Source organism: Bos taurus, chromosome 27 (assembly GCF_002263795.3).
Source record: "Bos taurus isolate L1 Dominette 01449 registration number 42190680 breed Hereford chromosome 27, ARS-UCD2.0, whole genome shotgun sequence".
Lineage (NCBI taxonomy): Eukaryota > Metazoa > Chordata > Mammalia > Artiodactyla > Bovidae > Bos > Bos taurus.
In genome coordinates this window covers 34,807,744-34,824,976 of record NC_037354.1, presented here as the reverse complement: position 1 = coordinate 34,824,976, position 17,233 = coordinate 34,807,744, and the positions used below count along the sequence as shown (strand labels likewise).

At 39.9% G+C, this 17,233-nt stretch overlaps 1 protein-coding gene across 6 annotated transcripts in view; it reads left to right on the top strand.

Moving 5' to 3' along the window:
• The first annotated feature begins 2,362 nt into the window (after positions 1 to 2,362).
• ADAM3A (ADAM metallopeptidase domain 3A (cyritestin 1)) overlaps positions 2,363 to 17,233 on the top strand; it is a 114,374-nt gene continuing 99,503 nt past the window's right edge. For 3 of the 6 annotated variants that reach the window (XM_024986155.2, XM_024986153.2, XM_059882157.1), the window contains exons 1-3: positions 2,363 to 2,651; positions 3,123 to 3,205; positions 10,136 to 10,191. In XM_024986155.2, the coding sequence (XP_024841923.1) occupies positions 2,594 to 2,651; positions 3,123 to 3,205; positions 10,136 to 10,191 (197 nt within the window). In that variant the 5' untranslated portion in view covers positions 2,363 to 2,593. 6 annotated transcript variants of the gene reach the window in all.

The following is a 17,233-nucleotide window of genomic DNA, read 5'->3' as shown; positions in this document are numbered from 1 at the left end:
AAACAGATACACAACCAGAATATGAGCCCCTCTGTGGGTCAAAATGTGTCCAATATGCTACTGAGGAAGAGAGAAGGGCAATTATTAATAGCTCCAGTAAGAATGAAGCAGCTGGGCTAAAATGGGAATGATGCTCAGCTATGGATGTGCCTGGTAGTGAAAATAAAGTCAAGTGCTGTAAATAACAATAATATATAAGGAACGGTCCACGAATCAAGGTAAACTGACATAGTCAAGCAGGAGATGGCAACACTGAACATCCACAGGTTAAGAATCAGTGAGCTAAAACAGGCAGGAATGGGTGAGCTTAATTCAGATGACCATTATATCTAATACTATAGGTAAGAATCTCTAGAAGAAATGGATAGCCCTCAGAGTCAACAAAGAACACCAAAATGCAGTAATTGGGTGCAGTCTCAAAAACAAAAGGATGATCTTGGTTCATTTCCAAAGCAAACCATTCGACATCAAAGCAATACAAATGTGTGCCGCAATAGCTGATGCTGAAGGAGCTGAAGTTGACTGGTTCTCTGAAGACCTAAAACACCTTCTAGAACTAATATCAAAAAAGATGCCTTTTCATCACAGGGGATGGGAATGCAAAAGTAGGAAGTCAAGAGATACCCAAAATAACAGGCAAGCTTGGCCTTGGAGTACAAAAGGAAACAGGGCAAAGGCTAACAGAGTCTTGTCAAGAGAAAACACTGGTCATAGCAAACATTCTTTCCAAACAATCCAACAGATGACTCTATACATGGACATCACCAGTTGGTCAACACTGAAATCAGACTGATTATCTTCTTTGCAGCCAAAGATGGAGAAGCTGTTGAGTTCGGTTCAGTTCAGTTGCACAGTAGTGTCAGACTCTTTGTGACTCCATGGACTGCAGCATGCCAGGCCTCCCTGTCCATCAGCAACTCCCAGAGTTTATCCAAACTCATGTCCATTGAGTCGGTGATGCCATTGAACCATCTTATCCTCTATCTTCATCTTCTCCTCCCATCTTCAATCTTTCCCAGCATCAGGGTCTTTCCAAATGAGTCAGTTCTCCACATCAGGTGGCCAAAGTATCAGAGTTGCAGCCTCAGCATCAGTCCTTCCAATGAACATTCTGGACTGATCTCCTTTAGGATGCACTGGTTGGATCTTTTTGCAGTCCAAGGGACTCTCAAGAGTCTTCTCCAATATCACAGTTCAAAAGCATCAATTCTTCGGCACTCAGATTTCTTCACAGTCCAGCTCTCACATCCATACATGACTACTGGAAAAACCATAGCCTTGACTAGATGGACCTTTGTTGGCAAAGTAATGTCTCTGCTTTTCAATAGGCTATCTAGGTTGGTCATAACTTTCCTTCCAAGAAGCAAGCATCTTTTAATTTCATGGCTGCAGTCACCATCTGCAGTGATTTTGGAGCCACAAAAAATAAAGTCTGACACTGTTTCCACTGTTTCCCCATCTATTTCCCATGAAGTGATAGGACCAGATGCCATGATCTTAGTTTTCTAAATGTTGAGCTTTAAGCCAACTTTTTCACTCTCCTCTTTCACTTTCATCAAGAGGCTTTTTAGTTCCTTTTCACTTTCTGCCATAAGGGTGGTGTCATCTGCATATCTGAGGTTATTGATGTCTCTCCTGACAATCTTGATTCCAGCTTGTGCTTCTTCCATGCAACTCTTTTTGAGAATATATTGAAACCCTTGCCAGTTTCACATTCCAGGAATGTTTTTCTTAAGGGCTTTGTAGCCATTTATTTGGAGAAGGCAATGGCATCCCACTCCAGTACTCTTGCCTGGAAAATCCCATGGACGGAGGAGCCTGGTAGGCTGCAATCCATGGGGTCACTGAGGGTCGGACACGACTGAGTGACTTCACTTTCACTTTTCACTTTCATGCATTGGAGAAGGAAATGGCAACCCACTCCAGTGTTCTTGCCTGGAGAATCCCAGGGACAGGGGAGCCTGGTGGGCTGCCGTCTATGGGGTCGCACAGAGTCGGACACAACTGAAGTGACTTAGCAGCAGCAGCAGCAGCAGCAGCCATCTATTTCAATCATAGGCTTCAAAGTTGGTTCAGTGGTAAAGAATCCGACTGCCAATGCAGGAGACCTGGGCTCCATCCCTGGGTCCCATAAGATGCTCTGAACAAGGAAATCGCAATCCACTCCAGTATTCTTGCCAGGGAAATCGATGGACACTGGAGCTTAGCAGGCTATACGCCATGAAGTCCGAAAAGAGTTCGAGGGAACTCAGAGACAAAATAAAATCCTGCCTCAGACCACACTTCGCCTTTTAGCCTCAACCGGCCAAAACCTGTTCCATTCCCCCCACCCCGCCCCCCGCCCCAAACCTCCCCTCGCAGCTCTAGCCCCGCTTCTCCTCTCTACCCTCCAGCCCTGCCCTTCTCCAACCCCACCCTCCAGCCCCGCCCCTTCTCTCTGCCCTCTAGCCTCTCCCCTCAGCCCCAGTCACGCCCCTCAGCCCCAGCCCAGCCCCGCCCCTCCGAGACCCCCGTGCCCAATCCCCTCCACGCTTGGCGAACCTCGCGAGCCAGGTCCAGTCAACCGCCTTCCCTGAGGCAGGCCGGCCACGCAATGTTATCTCTCCTGCTACTCCTCACAGGGCTGGGCCAGCTGGCCTCCGCGGGCCATCGTAAGTGAGGACCCTACCGGATAGGAGGAGGCCCCATAATCACAGTGTCCCTTGGCGCGGGGGTGGAGGCCGTTGCCCTCCTGGCCACAGAAGCCCAGGTCAGGCTGGGGGAGCCCGGGTTTGATTGGAGTCCTGCCCATTTTCAGGGTTCTGCCAGGCCCGCTGGTCGGAGGACTCAGAGCAGGAATGGGATAGTTGTCCCTCACGCCCAGACGGGGATACAGGTCTTCTAGGTAGACGGGGTGGGGGTGGAGGTAGGGAGAGGATCCTGGATGGGGTCCAGGGGACCCCTTCTTAAAACCCTACACAGCATGATATTTTGGTGTGTGTGTGTGTGTGTGTGTGTGTGTGTGTGTCCGCGCGCACGCACTGGGGCTTGGAAGATCCACAAGTGATGTGATAGGAGAGGACAAGTAAGAAAGGATGCGGTCATGCCCTGGGGAATGCTCACTCTTGTTTTCCTTACTGCAGACTCTGAAACAGCACGTCTACAAATTACAGTGCCACGGAAGATTGAGACAAACACCAAAGATGGCAGTATTTCAGAAACACATGTAATTAACAAATCACTTTAAAATAAAAGAGTGTTTTATTTTTACTGGAATGCAAGACCCCAATCGATGCATGCCTTCATGACATTTTGTGTTCTACCAAGATTGTGTTCAAGAGACCTTTTGTCTGAGGAGAACAAGTGCTTTCTTTTCATTTCTCAAGTAAATATAAACCTTATGAAACAATTTTAAAATACAGATACAAAGAAAGAGATGCCTTGAATTCGTATCACACAAAAAGGTGTCTATGGTCTACTAAATTTTCTTTTTAAATATATCTTGTATGTAAATGAAGCCATACAAATATTTAACTTGTAGCATGATTTTAAGATAACAGTATATACATAATATATGCACGCCTGTATTTAACATATATGTGCATATGGATATGTTTGCAAAAATGAATGTTATTTTTGGTCTGACTAACATGGTAAAGTGCGTCCCTTATGTACATTGTAAAATGAAATCTAGGCAGTGCAGAGACTTGTTAAGAAAGTGAATGGCTATCTCACTTTCTAAAGGCAGTAAATTTGAAGGAAGTTTTAGAGACATGCGTACACACACGCACATAAATTTTTAATGAGCGTGTATGAGAGTTGTAGTTGGCTTTGTCTTTTATGGGTAGACTTAGGAGTTAATTTTATGATAATTAGTAACAGCCCAGTTATTATTGTTCTTAACTGTAGGGTATCCTATATGTAACATCATAAAATGTTTTAAATTATAGATGGCTAAATAGTTTCATTTCTTTTTTTTCCACGGGGATGGTCTTGATCCCTGTCTCCTATACAATGTCACAAACCTCTGTCCGTAGTTCATTAGGCACTCTGTCTATCAAATCTAGTCCCTTAAATCTATTTTTCACTTCCACTGTGTAATCATAAGGCATTTGATTTAGGTCATACCTGAATGGTCTAGTGGTTTCCCTCACTTTCTTCAATTTAGGTCTGAATATGTAAATAAGGAGTTCATGATCTGAGCCATAGTCAGCTCACGGTCTTGTTTTTGCTGACTGTATAGAGCTTCTGCATCTTTGGCTGCAAAGAATATAATCAATCTGATGTTGGTGTTGGCCATCTGGTGATGTCCATGTGTAGAGTCTTCTCGTGTTGTTGGAAGAAGGTGTTTGCTATGACCAGTGTGTTCCCTTGGCAAAACTCTATTAGCCTTTGCCCTGCTTCATTCTCTACTCCAAGGCCAAATTTGCCTGTTACTCCAGGTGTTTCTTGACTTCCTACTTTTGCATTCCAGACCCCTATAATGAAAAGGACATCTTTTTGGGGTGTTAGTTTTAAAAGGTCTTGTATGTCATCATAGAACCATTCAACTTCAGCTTCTTTAGAATTACTGGTCCAGGCATAGACTTAGATTTTGCTGATATTGTTTGTCATGGAAACGAACAGAGATCATTGTGTCGTTTTTGAGAGTGTATGCAAGTACTGCATTTCAGACTCTTTTGTTGACTATGATGGCTACTCCATTTCTTCTAAGGGATTCCTGCCAACATTAGTAGATATAATGGTCTTCTGAGTTGAATACACCCATTCCAGTCCATTTTAGTTTGCTGATTCCTAGAATTTCAACATTCACTCTTGGATCTCCTGTTTGACCACTTCCAATTTGCCTTGATTCATGGACCTAACATTCCAGGTTCTAATGCAATGTTGCTCTTTACAGCATCGGACCTTCCTTCCATCACCAGTCACATCCACAACTGGGTGTTGTTTTTGGTATGGCTCCATCACTTCATTCTTTCTGAAAAAGAAATGCAGAAAGGCAAAATGGTTGTCTGAGGAGACCTTGCAAATAGCTGTGAAAGAAGAGAAGTGAAAAGCGGAGGAGAAAAGGAAAGATATAAGCACCTTAATACAGAGTTCCAAAGAATAGCAAGGAGGGATAAGAAAGTCATCCTCAGTGATCAATGCAAAGAAATAGAGGAAAACAACAGAATGGATAAGACTAGAGATCTCTTCAAGAAAATTAGAGATACCAAGGGAACATTTCAGGCAAAGATGGGCTCAATAGAGGACAGAAATAGTATGGACCTAGCAGAAGTAGAAGATATTAAGAGCTGGCAAGAATAGATAGAACTATGCAAAAAAGATCTTCACGACCCAGATAATCACGATGGTGTGATCACTCACCTACAACCAGACATCCTGGAATGTGAAGTCAAGTGGGCCTTAGGAGGCATCACTATGATCAAAGCTAGTGGAGGTGATGGAATTCCAGTTGAGCTATTTCAAATCTTGAAAGATGATGCTATCAAAGTGCTGAACTCAATATGCCAGCAAATTTGGAAAACTCGGCGATGGCCACAGCACTGGAAAAGGTCAGTTTTCATTCCAATCCCAAAGAAAGGCAATGTCAAAGAATGCTCAAACTACCTCACAATTGCACTCATCTCACATGCTAGTAGATTAATGCTCAAAATTCTCCAAGCCAGGCTTCAGCAATACATGAACCGTGAACTTCCAGATTTTTAAGCTGGTTTTAGAAAAGGCAGAGGAACCAAAGATCAAATTGCCAACATCCATTGGATCATCAAAAAAGGAAGAGCATTCAAGAAAAACATCTATTTCTGCTTTATTGACTATGCCAAAGCCTTTGACTATGTGGATCACAATAAACTGGAAAATTCTGAAAGAGATGGGAATACCAGACCACCTGACCTGCCTCTTGAGAAACCTGTATGCAGATCAAGAAGCAACAGTTAGAACTGGACATGTAACAATGCACTGGTTCCAAATAGGAAAAGGAGTACATCAAGGCTGTATATTGTCACCCTGCTTATTTAACGTACATGCAGAGTACATCATGAGAAACATTGCACTGGATGAAGCACAAGCTGGAATCAAGATTGCCAGGAGAAATATCAATCACCTCAGATACGCAGATGACACCATCTTTATGGCAGAAAGTGAAGAAGAACTAAAAAGCCTCTTGATGACAGTGACTTCTAGTGAAAAAGTTGGCTTAAAGCTCAACATTCAGAAAACTAAGACCATGGCATCTGGTCCCATCACTTCATGGGAAATAGATGGGGAAACAGTGGAAACAGTGGCTGGCTTTGTTTTTTAGGGCTCCAAAATCACTGCAGATGGTTATTGCAGCCATGAAATTAAAAGACACTCCTTGGAAGGAAAGTTATGACCAACATAGACAGCATATTAAAAAGCAGAGACATTAATTTGTCAATAAAGGTCCATCTAGTCAAGGCTATGGTTTTTCCAGTGGTCATGTATGGATGTGAGAGTTGGACTGAGAAGAAAGCTGAATGCTAAAGAGTTGATGCTTTTGAACTGTGGTGTTGGAGAAGACTCTTGAGAGTCCCTTGGACTGCAAGGAGATCCAACCAGTCCATCCTAAAGGAGATCAGTCCTGGGTGTTCATTGGAAGGACTAATGTGAAGCTGAAACTCCAGTACTTTGGCCACCTAATGCAAAGAGCTGACTCATTTGAAAAGACCCTGATGCTGGGGAAGATGAGGGCAGGAGGAGATGGCAACGACAGAGGTTGAGATGGTTGGATGGCCTCACCGACTCAATGGATGGGTTTCAGTGAACTCTAGGAGTTGGTGATGGACAGGGAGGCCTGGTATGCTGTTCATGGGGTCTCAAAGAGTCAGGCACAGCTGAGTGACTGAAGGTTTATTTGAAGGTTTATGAATAGTTTCATAAACCTTCCTGAATAGTCATCTCAATAGAATCAAGGGTCAAACCACTGTAAAAAGTTGTTGATAAATAATGCAAAATGTCTACCAGAATAGTTGCATTATGTTTTACTCTTCTTCACAAAAATAGTGATGCCTATTGACCTGAGGCCTCTCCAGGTCTCCTCTTCAGTCTTCTTATCTTTGCTCTAGTGAACACCCTCAATGAATGCTTCACGTCTAACGGGTGTTTTTCATCTAAGCCTTAACAAGAGATTGCGCATCTGTATATCAACTGTTTGAATCATTTTGATTAGTTGTCAGTCTGTTTCTGGTTTTGACTTCTCTTTTAATAAGAAATAACAGCTTTGGATAGGACACTTTGTTTTCCAGAAGGCAAAAGTGTTGATGTAAAAACATAGGAATGGGGTAGGAATCCAATTACAACCCCAGTAGCAAGATCTGAGAAGAATGTACTCAAATTTTTGTTAAATGAAAAACTGTGTTAGACATTGGGGTAGGTTTTATAGACTGAGTGGTTTACTTCTGACTGGCTCACTTTGTGGCACCAAGAAACACCAGAGATTATATATTTATAAAAGCTATTACATCCCCCAAAATGATCATCAGGAGACACTGAAATGTTCAGGAGAGTATAATGTACACTGGGAAAATGCTTCCAAAAGAAAGCATGAGGTTTCATGATCAGATCAGATCAGTCACTCAGTCGTGTCCGACTCTTTGCGACCCCATGAATCGCAGCACGCCAGGCCTCCCGGTCCATCACCAACTCCCAGAGTTCACTCAGACTCATGTCCATCGAGTCAGTGATGCCATCCAGCCATCTCATCCTCTGTCGTCCCCTTCTCCTCTTGCCCCCAATCTCTCCCAGCATCAGAGTCTTTTCCAATGAGTCAACTCTTTGCATGAGGTGGCCAAAGTACTGGAGTTTCAGCTTTAGCATCATTTCTTCCAAAGAAATCCCAGGGCTGATCTCCTTTAGAATGGACTGGTTGGATCTCCTTGCAGTCCAAGGTTCCATGATAATAGCAGGAAAAAAAGAGCATTTGGTACACACACACATGCAAACACACACACATATACACACCCAATATTATGAGATAAGCATCCCTTGCTTTAAAATATTCATTTCTCAAGGAACATATAATGCTTCTAAATTTCTATGAATTTAATACAATGTCATCAGCATATATAACATGAAAACTGATGGCACAGCAGAGAGAAATTTTCAAATGCATTTCCATAGACAGATCTTTAAATTTTTTCTCACATGTTGATTGGCCAGTGTTAAAATTCTTCATGTGGGGAAGGAACATTTGAGCAAGAAAAAATAAGCATTTTATTGAAGAATAAAGTGACCCCAATGAAGTTTTCCCCTTTCTGCTCTTTGTTTAGCCACACTGGACTCTATGTATATCACATATGAGGGTTTTATATAAAGATAAAAGCTATGTTGCAGCAAGAAAAAGAGAATTCAATAAGTATCAGGAATCCAGGAAGCTTCCCCAGTGAGCTAGCTCCATGTCAGCCTGTGCTCTGGGAATACGTTGAGACTCTGGCTTTAAAATCACAAGATTTATGGGAGGAATCTTGGCTTTGGGAGAACTCCTTACAAAGCTTTCAGTGACCTCTTAAGTAACCAAGCCAGCCTTTTTGAACTAATTAGGGAAACACAACAGAAGCTAACCTTGGCCGGAGGGGGGGGTTGTATTGTAAACTGCAGCAATTTTAAGTCTCAATGCCCTTGTTTTAGCCAAGAGTCAGAAACATCCAAAGTTGTCAGTATTTCCAGAAACAGAACTTTAAAATTTTTTTAATATATATTTATTTATATTAATTGGAGGCTAATTTCTTTATAATATTGTGTTGGTTTTGCCATACATCGACATGAATCCGCCACGGGTGTACACGTGTTCTCCATCCTGAGCACCGCCCCCACCTCTCTCCCCAAGAACTTTTATAACCAAGCTGCACGTATGCTCTGTCTCCATTGTAAATAATGGTTCTGAAGAACAATACTTATACTTTTCAAGAATATATGATGTCATTTAATGAAATACCACAGCAAGGAAAATAAATAAATAAATGAAAAACATATAGGGATAGTACAGCACTCATTATCTGGGAACAGTACAGTTAGGTTAAAACTTAACAAAAAGACTCAGAAATGTATTTGAAAATTTAAAAATATATTTGTACATGGTTCATGGGTTGATGGAGAGATCATAAACTGTAATCAATATTAAATAATAAACAATGAGTGAGAATGAAAAATTGCAAAGAAAAACTTAAGTCATGCTCTGAAGTTCATATAATACCATAATATATACTCTTATCCACAAATAAATAGATGACAATAAATGGTTGGAAATTTAAAAATAGAAAAATAACTATAACCTTAAAATTCTTAAAACTTTCTCCTTAAATAAAGAGGTAGAATTAATGAAAAAATACATAAACTGAAGTAGCTCAGATTCCCAATGTCAAAAGTTGATTTCTGCGAAGAAGATAAAACAGAACATTTGGTGAGATAGACTAAGGAAAATGAGAAGGAAGAGATGCACTGTTAGAAGTGAGACTCACACAAATGTGAACTGGCCAATAGAATATGAATTCCAGATATCATCCTTTAGTAGAAGAACTGCCTTTTAGCTTTCTGAATGGTGCCTTTAAGTGAACATCAGATTTTAGTTTAATTTTAGTTTTATCTTAGAAAAGAACTTGCTTTGTATTCTTTAATTTTCCTTTTATTTTCTCTGGAGACTGCAAAGTAAGGAAAGATCAGAAAACTCAAATTTCTTCAAATTTTACTCAACATTTCTAAATGCAACCATTTTAAGTAAAAATTTGTTTGAGACTTTAATGCTCTTACTTTTGCAGTAGATTTATAATCCTAGATTTTATGTAACTTGGATTATGATTAATTCTGTCATATGTTCCAAGATTGAAGAAAACTGTCATGGTATATCTCTGTAAAAGTGAAGATATATAGTTTGTTTTCATTGTTTTTAGTCTCTTAGACATTTCTAACTGTTTTGAGACTCCATTGACTGTAGCCTGCCAGGTTCCTCTGTCCATGTGATTTCACAGACAAGAATACTGGAGTTGGTTGTCATTTCCTTCTCCAGTATATATAATTTTGAAACATGATATCATCCCTGTTTATATTAAAGAGTACATATTTTTTAAAATTAGGACTTTTGACTTTCAGAGATTTGAAATATCTAATAATTACTTTTTCTCTGAATCCTTTGCTATAGGTCGCCTATTCCATCCAAATTGACAAGAAAACCTACACTCTCCCACTTGAAAAACAGTAAGTGGACATTCTTTCTTTCAGAGAGTTGTTTTTAGTTTCTTAAGTTTGGAATGGCTTCCTATAACTGAGTCTACATTAAAGCCTAAACATTCAAAGGCATGAGTATTTTATTTAACATGTTAAGTCTTCTTGTTAATTCATGTCAGATTAGACTTTTGAGTCATTATCATTAGATCTTAAGTCTAATATTCAGATTCAACTATAATGATATAAATATTAGAGCATATGAAATACATGATCATCATTTTATGTAACTCCTTACATTTAATTACATTACAATTGTAAATGAACTAATGTTATCTGCCCATAATTCAGTTTCTTTGTTTCATGTCATTTAACATAATTATGTGACTTTATGCATTTTGTTTGATGTTACACTCTCAGTTTGTCTCATTTTGCTATAGTGTATACTTTTAATGTCTTCAGATTTCTGCTTTCATTCTGTGAGGAAGCCAACATCAATTACCTGTGTGTATCACTCCATGATTTTCTAATCTAAATTTCATCTTTATCTGAAATAAAACATACAGAAACCTACCCGAAAAAGAATTTCTTTGCTCAAATGCAAATTGTCTTCTGCAAGTGTCTTATTCAATAACAGCATATATTTTCTTTCTCTGTATGTATGTTTTCTCTCATTTTTAGTAGTGAGAATGCATGGCATATAGTATTGATGGGTAATGAGGTTATTTCCAGGGATTGTCACTATAGACTCTGACAAGAAGCATCCTCATCCATGTATTTTTATATCATACAGATTTTGTTACATAACAGACTTGATATAAATTAATGGACTTCTGGATCAAGAAGGATGAATGCTAAAAATAGTCATAATAATAATAATGACAAGAACAACAGTAACTGACATTTACTGAGCAAGTACCATTTTCCAAGTGAATTTCTAGCAATTTTCATGTTGCTGAGTCATGTTTGACTCTTTGGTACCTCATGGACTGCAGCATGCCAGGCTCTCCTGTCCTCCATTTATCTAACCATCTCATATTCCATCACCCTCATCTCCTTTTGCCTTCAATCTTTCCTTGCATCAGTGTCTTTCCAATGAGCAGATTCTTCATATCAGCTGGCCAAAGTATTGGAGCTTCAGCTTCAGCATCAGTCCTTCCACTGACTATTCATGTTTGTTGCCTTTAGGATAAACTGGCTTGATCTCTTTGCAGTCCACAGGACTCTCAAGTGTCTTCTCCAGAACCACAATTCAAAGGCATCAGTTCCGCAGCCTTCTTATGGGCCTATTTTCAAATCTGTACGTGACTACTGGAAAAACCATGACTTTGACTATACGGACCTTTGTTGGTGAAATGGTATCTCTGCTTTCTAGTACACTGTCTATGTTTGTTGTAGCTTTACTTCGAAGAAGCAAGTGTCTTTTAATGTCACGTCTGCAGTCACTGTCTTCAGTGATTATGGAGACCAAGAAAATAAAATCTGTCACTGCTTTTGCTTTTTCCACATCTATTTGCTATGAAGTGAGGGGACCAGAGCTATGATCTTAGTTTTTTGATTGTTGAATTTTAAGCCAGGTTTTTCACTCTCCTCTTTCACTCTCATCAGGAGGCTCTTTAGTTCCTCTTCACTTTCTGCCATTAGAATGGCATCATCTGCGCATCTCAGGTTGTGGATATTTCTCCAACAATCTTCATTCCAGCTTATGCTTCATCCAGCCCATCATTCCACATGATGTACTCTGCTTATAAGTTTAATATGCAGGGTGACAATATACAGTCTCTTACTCCTTTCCCTATTTGCACCAGTCATTTGTTCCATGTCTGATTCCTACTGTTGCTTCTTGACCCACATATATGTTTCTCAGAAGAGAGGTAAAGTGTTCTAGTACAAGCATTTCTTTGAGAATTTTCCACAATTTATTGTGATCCATAGTCAAAGGCTCTAGCATAGTCACTGAAGGAGAAGTCGATGTTTTTCTGTTTCTCCCTTGCTTTCTTCATGATCCAACGAGTGTTGGAAATTTGATCTGTCTTCTCTACTTCTTCTAAACCCAGCTTGTACATCTGGAATTACATGGTTCATGTACTTCTGAAGTCTAACTTGAAGGATTTTGAGCATAACCTTGCTGGCATGTAAAATTAGCACAATGGTAAGGTCGTTTGAGCGTTCTTTGGCACTGCCCTTTTTTGAGGTTGGAATAAAAACTGACATTTTCCACTCCTGTGGCCACTGCTGGGTTTTCCAAATTTGCTGATTTACTGAGTGCAGCACTCTAGCAGCATCATCTTTTAGAATTTTGAATAATTCAGCTGGAATTCTTTTACCTCCATTAACTTTGTTCATAACAGTGCTTCCTAAGGCCTACTTGATTTCACATTCCAGCATGTCTGGCCCCAGGTGAGTGACCACACCATGGTGGTTTTTTAGGTCATTAAAACCTTTCTGGTATAGTTCCTTTGCATACTCTTGCCATCTCTTCTTAATATTTTTTGCTTCAGTTAGATCTTCAGTGTTTCCATCCTTTATCAGGCCCATCTTTACTTGAAATATTCCCTTATCTCCAGTTTTCTTAAAGAGATCTTTAGTCTTTCCCTTTCTATTATTTTTCTCTGTTTTTTTGTTTGTTTTGTTTTGTTTTTTCATTGCTCAAGAAGTCTTTCTCATCTCTCCTTGCTATTCTCTGGAACTCTGCATTCAGTTGAGTATATCTTTCCCTTTCTCCCTAGCCTTTCACTTCTCTTCTTTCCCCAACTATTTTTAGCACATCCTCAGACAACCACTTTGCCTTCTTGCATTTCTTCTTCTTTGGGATGGTTTTGGCATTGCCTCCTGTACAGTGTTACAAACTTCCATCCATAGTTCTTCAGGCATTCTTCCACCAGGTCTAATCCCTTGAATTATTTGTCACCTCTACTGTATAATCATAAGGGATTTGATTTAGATCTTACCTGAATGGCCTAGTGGCTTTCCTTGCTGTCTTCAACTTTAGCCTGAATTTTGCAATAAGGAGCCACAGTCAGCTCCAGGCTTTGTTTTTACTGATTGTATACAGCTTCTCCATCTTTGGCAACAAAGAACATAATCAATCTGATTTCAGTATTGACCATCTGTTGATGACCATGTGTAGACTGGTCCACTGGATTGTTTGGAAAGAATGTTTGCTATGACCAGTGTCTTCTCTTGACAAGACTCTGTTAGCCTTTGCCTGCTTTCATTTTGTACTTCAAGGCCAAACTTGTCTCTTATTTCAGATTTCTCTTGACTTCCTTCTTTTGCCTTCTAATCCCCTATGATGAAAAGGGCATCTTTTTTTGATCTTAGTTCTAGAAGGTATCCTAGGTCTTCAGAGAACCAGTCAACTTCACTGTCTTTAACATTAGCCATTGGGGCGTAGACTTGGGTTACTGTGATGTTGAATGGTTTGCCTTAGAAACGAACTGAGATCATTCTGTCATTTTTGAGATTGTCCCAATTACTGCATTTTGAACTCTTTTGTTGACTATGAGGGCTACTCTGTTTCTTCTAAGGGATTCTTGCCCAAAAGAGTGGATATAATGGTCATCTGAATTAAATACACCCTTTCCCATCCATTTTAGTTCACTGATTCCTAAGATGTTGATGTTCAATCTTACCATCTCTTGCTTGACCATTTCCAGTTTACCTTGATTCATGGACCTAACATCCCAGGTTCCTATCCAATATTGTTCTTTACGGTATTGGACTTTCATCACCAGACACATCCACAGATTAGCTTTATTCCTGCTTTGGCCAAACTGCTTCTTTCTTACTGTGCAAAAGTGCAGTTGCTCAGTTGTGACCGACTCTTTGCGACCCCAATGACTGTAGCCTACCAGCCTCCTCCATCCATGGGATTTTCCAGGCAAGAGTACTGGAGCGGGTTGCCATTTCCTTCTCCAGGGGATCTTCCCAACCCAGGGATTGAACTTGAGTCTCCCGCATTTCAGGCAGATGCTTTAACGTCTGAGCCACATTATTAATTGCCCTTCACTCTTCCTGAGTAGCATATTGTATACCTTCAACCTGAGGGGCTCATCTTCCAGTGTCATATCTTTTTGCTTTTTTCATATGGTCTGTGGGGTTTTCCAGGTAAGAATACTGGAGTAGATTGCCGTTTCCTTCTCCAGTGTACTACATTTTGCCAGAACTCTTCACTGTGACCCATCCATCTCGAATGCATGGCTTATAGCTTCATGTAGTGACACAAGCCATCTCTGCCAAAGCAAGGCTATAATCCATGAAGGCGATTTTACCTTGGGGGTCTGGCAAATTACCAGCCCAGTTTGAGACTATGTCACTTATTTTGATGGGGCCTTCCCAGGTGGCTCAGTGGTAAAGAATCCTCCTGCCAAAGCAGGAAATGCGAGAGACTCACGTTCAGTTCCTGAGTGGGGAAGATACGCTGGAGGAAGCAATGGCAACCCACTCCAGTATTCTTGCCTGGAAAATAGCATGGACAGAGGAGCCTGGTGGGTTACAGTTCATGGGGTTTCAGTGTCAGACATAAGTGAGTAACTGAGCACTACTGCACACTTACTTTTGCCAAAGTCATGTTGGATGAATTGATTTCAACAGAGGCTTAAAAAGGTTCTCATGGTTTTCTGCTCTCCATCTTTATCTGTCATCCCCATGAGAATATGTTTTGGCTAAGCTTGCTGAAAGATTAAAGACATGCGGATCATAGCCAAAGTGTTCTATTTATGCCTGCTGCTGTTAAGTCACTTCAGCCGTGTCCAACTCTGCACGACCCCATAGACGGCAGCCCACCAGGCTCCCCTGTCCCTGGGATCTCCAGGCAAGAACACTGGAGTGGGTTGCCATTTCCTTCTCCAATGCATGAAAGTGAAAAGTGAAAGTGAAGTCACTCAGTTGTGTCCGACTCTTAGCGACATCATGGACTGCAGCCTACCAGGCTCCTCCATCCATGGGATTTTCCAGGCAAGAGTACTGTGGGTTGCCATTCCCTACATCAGCCAATATTCAGCTGAATCCTGTACCACTGAGCAAGCCTGGCCAGTTAGCAGAGTTGTCATGGCTACTGGCACATGACCCAAAAGTGTGAGCAGTAGGTACATTTTGTTTTACCGTATGTGGTTGTGGTTGTTCATAATGGAACATTATGCATAATATCATTTGTTGAGATTCATTCATATTGATGTGTGCAAAGTGGGTTTTAATGCATATGTCGCCATCAAATTAATATATCTCATAAATTATTTATCCTCCCTTATTTACAACAAGAAAGCTTTCTAGTTGACATCCCTGGACATGACTTCCCAGGCCTCAGTGTAGCTATTGCATTATAAATAAGAAAATTCTTAAGTGTTATATACTGCCAGTTTTTTTTTTTTCTTCAAAACCTTTATAACTAATTTTTATGACAATAAATTAAAGGATATTTGTTTTCTACATTCTCAACCAAATGCATATATTCACTCATTTTTGTTAATTAGTGGATAACAAATACTATTTTACTGTTGCTTTAATATGCCATTCCCTGGTTGTTAATAACATGTAGTGTCTTTCCCAGTCAAAATGTACAGTTCTCATTGACTTGCTTCCCGTAAGATTTTAAGGTAATTAGTTTCTATTCATTCAGTCAGTCCAATTCAGGTCAGTCACTCAGTCATGTCCGACTCTTTGCGATCCCATAGACCGCAGCACGCCAGGCCTCCCTGTCCATCACCAACTCCCGGAGTTTCTCTAAACTCATGTCCATTGAGTCGGTGATGCCATCCAACCATCTCATCTTCTGTCATCTTCTTCTTCCACCTTCAATCTTTCCCAGCATCAGGGTCTTTTCAACCAAATGCATATATTCAACCAAATGCATATAACCAAACTCTGGTCTTTTCAGAGTCAGCTCTTCGCATCAGGTGGCCAAAGTATTGTCTTTTATTCATTAGTTTTGAGTTATTTATATTCTATGTATGGCTTTATCTTTCTGTTTTTCTACTTTTTGCTCCATCATCAACTTGTGAGAAGTTTTGTTTTCTCTGGCTATTACCACTTAATCTTTTCTATAGTTGTGAAAATAGCATGTTGAATACTGATGTTTCCTCCTATGTTTTGGGGATTTATTGCTATAAAAAAGAATTTTCAAATAATCCTCATATTCATATTTTTTCTTATAGGTTCTCATGTTCTTCTCTTGTGTCTCTCAGATCCTAAAGTGATACCAAAACATCCTATATTTTTTAAAATTGTCTTTCCATTCTAAATGTAAATCCACTACTTTCAGTTTCTTTATCAGCTCTATTTGCATTTTCCTTCTTTTTTGAAACATTTTTTAATTGCAGTTTTCTGCTGACTCAGGTATTATTTAGTTAGAATATTTTCTAGTTAGATTATTTTCTTCAGAAGGAATATGCAAATAGCATGCGTCCCTAATACAGATCTGTGGATGTCTTTTTGTTCTCATAATTGAATAACATTTTGGCAATGTGTTGAATTTGTGAGTCATATTTCTTTTCTATAAATTTTTGTAATTTGATACAGTCTGTTTTAAGTTTTCCAGTATGTTTTCTTTGTATAGGTGGGTGTGAGTTTCTGTGTATATGTATGTATATTACATTAATACTCCCTGAAATATCCAAAGTCCCTTAATGTTTTCTTTTTAATTTTCAGCCCATATACCTTATTTTCTTCCATGGGGAATTTATGCTTTCATCCTGCATCTTATTTCTCTGTGCTGTATATCATATTCTATAACTATGATCAAATCTTTATTTTTGACGTGCATTCTGCCAGCATCTTTCTTTATTGGCTAAACCTTTAATTATGTTTACAGTAAGCAAATTTTCTTGGATACATTTATTCGATTCCTTAATATTAACTGTCTGCCAATGCAGGAGACAGAAGAGATGTGGATTTGATTCCTGAGTTGGGACTGTCCCCTGGAGGAAGGTATGGCAGCCCACTCAAGTAACGTTGCTTTCAAAATTTCAAAATCTCATGGAAAAAGGAGACCAGTGGACTATAGTCTGTAGAGTCAAAGAGCTGAACACAGCTGAAGGGACATAGCATTCACACGTTGTGTATTTTAGTTTCATAT